The 9,994-nt window shown below is 42.2% G+C and overlaps 1 protein-coding gene across 2 annotated transcripts; it reads left to right on the forward strand.

Annotated features, from left to right (window-relative positions):
* Positions 1-1,936: 1,936 nt before the first annotated feature.
* On the forward strand, positions 1,937-8,716 carry GJD4 (gap junction protein delta 4). Of its 2 annotated transcripts, none has more exons than XM_085538919.1 (3): positions 1,937-2,255; positions 2,453-2,587; positions 5,423-8,716. In XM_085538919.1, exons 2-3 carry the CDS (start codon positions 2,524-2,526, stop codon positions 6,607-6,609), a joined length of 1,251 nt encoding a protein of 416 aa, XP_085395045.1. In that variant the 5' UTR covers positions 1,937-2,255; positions 2,453-2,523; the 3' UTR covers positions 6,610-8,716. The 2 variants fall into 2 exon arrangements, with proteins under 2 accessions (XP_085395045.1, XP_085395046.1); XM_085538920.1 differs by having other exon boundaries at positions 2,250-2,361.
* Positions 8,717-9,994: the final 1,278 nt, after the last annotated feature.

Raw genomic sequence — 9,994 nt, forward strand, 5'->3', positions numbered from 1 at the left:
AACCAGGCCCAGGTGGGGCCTACAGCTTGTGTGAGCTATGGAGAACATCTCCCAGGGGAGAAAAGTGGCCTTGCTCAGATTCTCTAGCCATAGCGGAAAAAGATGTAGAAAGGGTGCACATGGCATCCTGGTACTTTTTCAGTCCTGAGTCCTCAGTGGCAATGGCTAAAGGCATAGAGGTACTTTGGAGACATTTTCTGTCACAGCAGTGTCTCTGAGGGCCGTACTCAAGCAGTGATTACGTTCCCTGACTTCCTTTGACCAGCCTGCCTCAGACCTCCTTCTTCTGCACCCCACCCCTGCCTAGAAACTTCCTCTAGCCCTCAGAGCAAAACCAGTGGCCAGCACAGTCTGCAGCTGACAGAAAAAAACACTTAAAAACCCTAAACCTTAACTTGTGGTTTCCTGGAAACTACCACAAAAATCCTGATCCCTTTTGTGGAACCACATGCATGGTTCACAACTGCAAAAGATATGGTGGGAGAGGATGGGAAAAAGAACATCCCACTAAAAGGAGAACTATTAGACTGAAGTTAGATATGAGTAGTCTGGAAAAACTAAAATAGAAAAGCTAAAGTTGTCTGGAATAGCTAAAATAGAATGTAGGCTTTCTGACGTAAATCCAGCCCTAAGTTAGGCTGAGTGTGGAGGGTGATGTTGCTTTCTTTTTTCTTGTTTTTTTAATCTTCCAGAAAATGGGCCACCCTGATGGGCCTCAGCACATCCCACTGTGGGACCAGATATACTGCCTGGTACAGCCCTGAAGGCAGCAGTAAATCCCCAGCGGTTATCCTCTCACACAAATGGCAGAGGTCTCTCACAGCAGTGACAACTAAGGGTATTTTAACTGGCAATGTCAACAGAGACAATTTATAGCCTATTGTGTGAATGCAGCTGCTGAGCATTCATACCCCGCCGCCATCTTAACATTCCTGACTATTTTTGATTAGTAATTTCGACAAAGGATGTTTAACAAGAATGCCTTCATATCACAACACACTTTTCCTCTCATTTATACCCTTTCCCTTCTCTGTTTTCTTCCTCTGGTTTTCCTTCCTTTCCATACCTCTCACACATACACACATCCCAGAAAAGAAAAAAGGTGTTGGAGGAAGAAATGAAGCTAAACCTGGCATCACACACTGTAAGTACAATTCAGTAATAGGAGTGTTTTTTACATACAAATATTTTACATAAAACAGTTCAGAAAGTAAGATATTCCCTATATCTTTCCTATATCTATATTACTGCTATAGCTGAAAGTCTCTTTACTCATTCAATGAATAAATAAAGAGTTACACTACATTTTTAAGTGCCATCCTTTCCAACTCCACTTTTAGTGTCTGAATAAATAAGGCTCACTACAGAAAGGATGCTCAGTGTGCTCTACTGTGGGGTTACACTTCTTGGGACTGTAGAGCTGGGGAGATACTGTCTTTGTGCAGTTACATTCTGCTTTATTAAATGATAACAAGTATCCATATTATGTCTATTTCTATTACAACACAGATTAGAAAGGACAGACTGACACAAAACATCCCACAGGGTTCTGAGCAATGGGTGGAAAGCAGTAGTAGGTTATGTTCTCAGGACAATGGGGTGTGGTGGTGAGGAAGAAAGGTCTTGAGTGTTCTTCCACCTGCAGTTTTCTGGAAGCACCCATGGGACATCCTGCATGACTTCAGCCATTGCCAGGCATTCATCCTGTGAGCCGCCAGCCCTGCCACTGCTGAGTGATGCCCCAATAACCAAGTGCCTGTGGGAGAAAGAAATGATACAAACCACCCCCCCATCTTGTGTTCAGTAAAGGCTTCCCCCATTTCTTGTCACCCCTGCTGGGAGCCTCAGCCCAGGGGGAGAATTTTTGGTATGGCAGTGATTGACAAGGCCATGATGTACTGTCAGGGAGGCTGTGTTTTAGAAATAAAGTTGCTTTGAGGAATTGCAGTGAAACAGCTTCCATTGAGTGGCTGCTAAACAGGAAGTGTCTTTAAAATACAGGGGTCCTCATTCTTTTCTGTCCCCTTTCTGTCCCTTTGTCCATCTGTACTTCTCTGGGGAAACAGGTCTCAGTTAATTCCTGGCTTGTGCTTTTCTTCCCTTTCCCCCATCCCTGCCTTTCACCACTGAAACATCTCAGCAATGCCAGGAGGCTGGTATGCCCCAGGAGGTTAAGAATAGTCTACAATGGGAAAGATCACTCCTGTTGTTGTTCGTCTGCTTGCAGTTGTCTGGACAGAGGATCCATTAAAGAGGTAAGAGCAGTGGGATCTGAGCAGCCAGAGCTTTTCCAAGCAGATTTAAACCCTTGGGAAGACTTGTTCCCATATTCAGAACTATCAGCCTTGTTCAATCATCAAAGTAATCCAGTACCAGTAACATTGTTGGGGCTGTGTTTCTTGTTTTCATCTTTGATACTTACCAAATATTTCTTCTTTCTTTATTCTCTAAGTTTGACTGACTTGTGAAATGCCAAACCAGTTGAGCCATCAGGAGCCAGCAGTGCTGTGAAACTGATCCAACATGGAGCACTGGGACTCGCTGGGATTTTTGGTTGTCACTCTCAACTATAATGTGACAATTATAGGTGAGTACTTTTAAACCGTTCTGCTCTTTCTTTTGACGCTCCTAGCCTGAAGCTACATAAATGTCCACTTGATTGGACAACTGGTCATTGACACTGGTCATCCACTTTGATTTCTAGTAATCCCTTTGTGACCCTTAAAGAAGTTATTATTTACATATGTGATTTAAAAGTAGTCAATGTATTTCTTTTCTTGTTAAATTGATTCCTACTTCCTCTCCAATGGACATTTTCTGAGCTTAGGAAAGAATTCTGGTATAGTTTTCAAATCTGGCTTTTGATGCTGAAGCTTCACACTGGCTGTAGGGAATGTTGTATGGACTGTGGGGAAAACACACAAAAATAATTCTTCATTAAGAAGGGAGAAAGCTTCTCTTTTACAGGAAGACGTTTGCTTGTGGTTAGCTACCATCCTAATGCTTATTCTTCATTTGTATAAATGAGTAAAGTTCACATGCATTAAAAACAAACAGAAAACAAACAAACAAGCACAGTTTTTTGGCAGCAAACCGTGAGGTGTGTGCTTCTTTTCTTCTTGTTTAAATAAGACACCCTTCCTCTTTCATAGGCTGCTTGGAGCAAAGTGTGAGTCAGATAAAAACTTTCCAGGGCCTTTTGAAACCCCTTCACTCACACCATGGGCAGGGGCTGCAGCTTGTGCTGGGTGCTGCAGGGGCAGTGAGGACTGAGCCATTAGGGAAGGCAATGCATGGAGGGTTCTCTCTAAAATGGGTGTCATACTAAACTGCTTTCTAAGGAGCCATTGATTTTATTTTATTTTTTTTTAAGCAGCACTCCCTTTTGTACATGTTCTAATTAAAAATGGATAGGGAAATACCATGTAGTGTCTTGAGCTTAATTAACAAACCTGCTTTGAACACTTCAAGGTCCTCACAAGGAAAAAATGCAACCTCACTATGAGGCATTGCTTACTAAAGGTGAGTGATTCTTTACAGCTGATGGTTTTTATTGACCGACACTGACAAAAAGAGGGCAGCAGCACAGCCTGCATATCAAAATACAAGGAGCTGAAAATACATCAAAACCACCACTGAGGTTCAGGTGATTAAAGATGAAATGGGAAAGCCTCAACTTATTTAGGTAGTATATTATTTTGCCTGGAGCAGCAGACTTCTGTGAGTGCAGTTTTACTGACCCAGTCCCACAATCTGTCCATTAGCCACAAAGGGTTTAAGTGGGACGTTCTAATTGTATGTTCCATGCGGTAATAGATACTAAATAATACTGCAGAAAAATGTGCATATTGAAGATTCTTACCAAGTACAGAGAAATAGTTTCATGGGAAATGGCGAAGAATGTTGTTGAAGACAAGACTTGTAAACAACTGTGTATTTTATAGAAAAAAGGGTTTGGGGATCTGGACTTTTAAGGGACTTTCAGAATAGGAATTGGTGCTGTTTCGCAGATTTTGTGCATGTGAGATGTGCAATCACTATTCTTGACTTAAGCTATTCAGTGCATTTCTCACCTGTTAACTGCACTCAGCTTGCTTCTACGTAGTCACTGAGTCGCCATTTATGCATCTGTGGTTACAATCAGTTTCTTAGCTGTTCCTTAAAGTACAGAATTCAATTCATTGCACGTTTCTGTTTGTTTTGTGTGTGTGTGTGTGTGTGTTTTTTGTTGTTGTTCCTAAATGTAAATGTTTTTTTTCTTTTCTTTCTTTTTTACTTTTTGTTGTGTTTTAAAAATACATGAAACTAAAACAGAGGATTGTTAAAAGCATTTTTCCAAACCACATACAGGAGCAGTGACACTACTCAGAAGGAAACTTGAGAAATTCAAGTGTTGAACTGTGCTTCAAATGTGGAATTTTTCTGTGTATTTTTATGTTTTGACCCTATAACAGCTTGTTTTCAGACTTCCCGGCCCAGCTCAGGAAAAGGACTTCTTTAAAAATAGCTTTGCCATCAATAGAGCAACTTGTGTAACTTTACCAAAAAACCCTTATGAAAAACCTACCCCATCCAAAAGTCCTCCAAGAAATCCTCACAAACAACAAAGTCTCATTCTAAAGATATGACACACAGGGTTACGGTTCCTGATTCTTCAGTATTGTTGGTGTGATGGAATAAAGTTAATTTTTTATCTCTCCCTACTTAAAAGAACCATTTGACACAATTTAGTAAAAGACAAATAAAAGTGTATGGAAATACCAAACCTGTAAGTCTTTATGTACTGTTAAGACAGAAGTGAGCTTTTGATCTGAATGGAGAGACAGCGTGCCAAGCTGCAGGATGATGGTGAGGTGTGCTCAAGACAAGGCTGCCAGAGAAGTAATACAGAGAAATGACAGGATGCACGTGTACACACACAAATGCACATTTGTTGTACATTTTGAATAAGTTTTCTGGTAGCAGCTGTTAGCTAGCTCGTGAGTAAATACCAGGCTAGACATTGCAGTAAGCTTTACATATGACTTCATGTCCAAGAACAAATGCTACATCATAGAACAATCATTGGTATCCAGAGGAGTTTCATGCCATGCTGGCTGATCAGCATCAATATGAAATGGGATTACTCAATTCTTTTTACCAGGTTTGGGCATGTTCAGTGTGTTTTTATTAGGCTGCGTTTTCAATTTGCATGGCTTACTGTATGTCAGACTCCTACACTGTCAAGTCTAGATGGAAGTTATGGAATATGTTAGCTAACACATTCTCACAAGTTTCAGTCCCAGTCAAAACAAAGCCAATGAGGTTCTTTTGAAAGAGAAAACTAACTTCAGAGGTATCCTTTTAAGTGCACTGTATATAGAGACCATCATCTACCTTCTCTCTTTCTCAGTGCTCTACTCTTTCTTTTGTTCTCTTCTAGGAAAGATCTGGCTAATGCTGGTAGTTCTGCTGCGAATGGCAGTGGTGGTGTTAGCAGGTTATCCACTCTATCAAGACGAACAGGAGCGCTTTGTCTGCAACACCCTGCAGCCTGGATGCTCTAATGTTTGCTATGACTTGTTCTCTCCCATATCTCACTTCAGGTTCTGGCTCGTTCAAACTGTGTCTATCTTGCTACCTTACACTGCATTCAGCATTTATGTTTTGCACAAGGTAGCAACATATATTGTAAGTAAGCACTGTTTGCTGTACGGATGCAGAGGGGATAAGGGTTTATCAAGTCCCAAAGACCTGAAGGAACTCTGTAGGAGTGATCTCGTCAATAGATTGGATTGTGATGTGGACAGCCTAAGTGTCCTCAATTTTTCTGGGGCATACACTGTTCACCTTCTTTTTAGGACACTGATTGAGGCTGCTTTTGCAGCTGCACAGTATTTCCTTTTTGGATTTTTTGTTCCCGAGCGCTTTTCCTGCTATCATTCACCTTGCACAAGCACAGTTGATTGCTACATCTCCCGGCCCACTGAGAAATCCATCATGATGGTTTTCATCTGGAGTGTCACCGGTCTGTCCTTTCTCCTGAGCCTTGCTGACCTTGTCTGTGCTCTCAGGCAAATGACAGCAAGAAGCCAGAGGAGCAAGGAGCTGGCCAATCCCCATGGAGAGAATGAGGGCCTTTTAAATATTCCCCCAGCACTGTCTGGTAGCTCTTCCCCACCCCAAACTCAAGACTGCCCAGCACTGAATAGCAGCAAGACCAGCGACGGCTCCTGCTCACTTCTCTCTGAAGAGGAAGAGGAGGCTACTCTTCAACCTGAAGAGGTGCCTCAGGAAGCTGCCAGCACTAACCTTAACAGCAACAACCATAAGCCCTGCGTGTCAGGAGATCTTACTGTTAAGCAAGATAGCATTGAAGAAACCCTGTGTGCTGATGACAAGCAAGGAATTACATGCCAGCAGGTGAGACCTGGGCTCCAGCAAAGCTTTGTTAAAGATACTGCCCCGACTTTGAGACCTCAGATCAAGTCTCACCTTGGAGCTTCTTCCTCTGTAGTTCAGAGCAAGCTTTTAGGATACTACCCTTCAGCTGAGCTAAAAAATCCTGATGCACAATCAAATTATAGCAGTACTAGTTGCTTGAGATCAAAAAAGTCTGAATGGGTATAGAGCCCTGAGAGCACTCTATGCTTTCAGCCAGCTGGACAAATTGCCATGCTCCTGAGGGGTGTTAGAAAGTCACAGGGCTATGGGGCAGAGACTTGCTGTCTTGCTGTACATGGTAAACCAAAGATGGAGAAACAAACATCCCCTGAGAAGGAAGAAAAAGCTCAGATGAGAATTTAAAGGATATTGCATTAACTGAACTGTTTTTCTGAAAATACAACATATTCACACTTTTCTAGACGTGACTCTAAAAAGCTGTGGACTGTGACTGACCTGTTCTTCTAGGAGTTCATTTGTGCAGCTGTTTGCTCTCACCTACTGCAACAGAATGAACTTAGAAAAGATGTGACTTCTAAGCACAGTTGTGTGTTGTCCTCTCTCAGAAGGTTAATCAATCATCTCCTCACAATAAGCTCCCCAAGCCCACCCTAAGAAAGGACAAAGCAAGAGTAGGTAACATATAAAAATTATTATGCTGTAGTAAAGAGTTAATATGCAAAGAAAGCCTGGAGCTTAGATTTCTCTGTATTGAAGACCACGCCTGCACTCATTAGCAGCACCACAGCAGTACTGGCCCTGAGGTCAGCTAACACAGCCCAACCATGTCTGTGTTACTCAGCTGCATGAACTCCAAAATGAGGTGGCTGCATGGTTGAGTGCTGAGCTGCAGAGCTGCCCGGGAAGCAAACAGCAGCAGCTTGGCAGTGCAGGGCTGAGCTCGAGTGCCCATGCCTTGGCACCACTTACTATGTGTGATTTTATATATGATTTCTATATTATATTATATTATATATAATTTCTTATATGACATGTCTACAATGTTACATATTAATCTGAAATAGTCACGCTAGGTTCCTATTTCAGCAGGAGAATGATTCAGCTGATCTGTCCCAGGCATCCCTTAGGTTAACGTGAGTCACCTTCTGGATGTACCTTTTTCTACCATTATACGATTATCCCAAACCTGGGCTAAAGGAAAATGATTTCTAATCCCAGAGAAGGATACAGCAGCAGTATCTAGGCAAGTGCTCACCCTCTGTGACTGACAGGCACTAATCATTGGAAAACATGTCTAAATGGGGTGAATCACATAATAACTTATTGCTGTCACGCTTTGTGCTTTCTTTTGATATGAATCCTCTTGCATTTACATGAGCATGTTCCAGCAGTGAAGCATGGAAGTGCGTGAGCTGAATTTCCTCATACCTGGTGAGTGTGGGCTGAAGGCTGCATACACCTGCAGATATCAGTGGGGGTGGATGCAGAGCAGCACATGCTTGGGGAATGCACCAACAGAAGAGCCTTTACACACGCTGCTCTGCAGGATGGCACAGGCTGGTGTCAGCAGCCTGGAGCTGGAGCAGCTTCCACTCCTCTTGGCCTTATGCAAAGAGAAAAGAAGCCGAGACCCCATTTTGCCCTCACTTTGCCATATAACAAGTATCTGTAATGACATAAAAGCTGGTTCCTCACCACAGCAATAAGGGAAAACGGCTTTCACGTCTGTCCTGTTTGCTCCTGTGGGTGCACATGCCTTTGGGACAGTCCGGTTCACAACTCTGTATATCATTCCTCACACATACAAGGTAAAGACCAGCACATAATGATCCCTCGCCTTCTCCATCCCTTCAGGAACTTGGAAGCTGACTGGATGGACAGAGCTGCTCTTTGGAAGCAGAATTTACCTCTGTAAAGTAGCTCGCAACCCTGAAGTGTGCTAAAAAATGCCTTAATTGCTACTTTCTAAGCAATGTTTTTCCCTTCATTAGCTCTGTTTGTTTCTTTTATCATGTGTGCTTGCTGTATGTTTTGTCATTTCCAGGACAGAAGTGGCATTAATTATTAAATTTATCATAGGCAGAAAAACATTAAATATTTAAATTCCTCAGCCTCCAAAGCCTCTGTAATGGGGTCTGCGCTGATTACCCACACCAAAACTAAAGACTGAGACCTTTTGTGATTCACTGCCTTTCCTCAGCTGTGAGGAGGAATGCAAGGAACAAATGTGGATTCAGGCTGTCGCGTACATCCCTCAATGTGAGATATAAATAGGATGGGATAAATAATAAATGTACTGTGGCTGGACACAGCTTACTTATTTGTGTCCTTAGTTAGACATCTTTTCGAGCCTCATTTCCAATCGAGAGATCCTCTTTGTGTCTGGAATAGAAAGTGAAATGAGTGAAAATCTCCCTTATTCTGTTTGTGGTTTCTGGTCATGAGACTGGCCCAGGTTTGTGCCGCTCAGCAGCAGATCTGGCTGCTGCGGGGCCTTGTGCACCCATCAACTCCTAACATAAACACCTGAGCACTAACACTGCAGGATTAGTATGATACAAGAGGGAACAGATACTTCTGGCATCAACCACTCACTCCTTAGGGAATGTCTCCAAGTCTTTTAATACCTCTTTGCAAATGTTGATGATTAAATTATAAAGGCATGGTTTCATAAGGCTGGATGGATTTATCAGCAAGAAAAGACCAAGGGAAGATGTGCAGAGATGTTTGTACTGTTCTGAGCTTCCACAGCTCAAACAAATTAGAACACATTGCTGGTGGGGGCATCTACAGTGGGAAGGAGGAAGAAAGAAGGAACATAGAGGGTTGCTCCTCTCCTTATATTCTCCTTATTTTCAGTATCACTGGTTGTGAAGGTACTGTGATGATTTACTGATGTCGTCCAAAGAGAGTAAAGGAGTAATAGGTGTAGAGCAAGGAAGTAACAAGGTTTCATTCTGTGTGAGCAAAGCTTTAGTGTTCAGAGTTTACTTTGTACTCAGAAGAACACTGCAAAACCTGCTTGTTAAGTTTGCAGTGTGTCTTTATATCTCTTCTTAACCCAGCTACTCCAGAAGAGGCGTTTCTGCCTGACCATACTACACTCCTACCACTGCCCTCAGGAGGTTCTGTCACTGTGGTACTCTAGCAGGATGTTGGAGACCTGCACCTTTTGTGTTCTGTATGCAGTAAACCAAATATCTCTGGGAGTTTGGGCAGTGTCAGCATGATTAAGAAACAACAGCAAAGCATCAGTTCTATTTCTCGATATTAAATAAGGTTTCAAAAAACTTTTTCTGAACAATTTTTTTTTTCTTTTTGCTTTGTTTTAGTTTGAACACATTTCTTAATACCAAAAGAAAAGCCAAACCCCAAGAGTCAATCAGCTCTAATCTCTTTCTTCACTCTCTGTGTTGGGTCACTTTGGTTTACTCTCAGCAGCACAGTGGAAAGCTGTGACTCTGTTCTATTGTGAAGTACACTTCAGGCAGGTGTCTGGGGAATACATCATTTCCCTTTATCAGCAGTTGTTCTCTGTGAATCTCTCAGTTCAGTCTATGATAAGTATTAAATCTGAAGTTAATGCTGAAGAGAGATCCTTAGTGTATTC

The sequence above is a fragment of the Coturnix japonica genome, chromosome 2 (assembly GCF_054131305.1).
Source record: "Coturnix japonica strain WE chromosome 2, WE-NBRP24, whole genome shotgun sequence".
Lineage (NCBI taxonomy): Eukaryota > Metazoa > Chordata > Aves > Galliformes > Phasianidae > Coturnix > Coturnix japonica.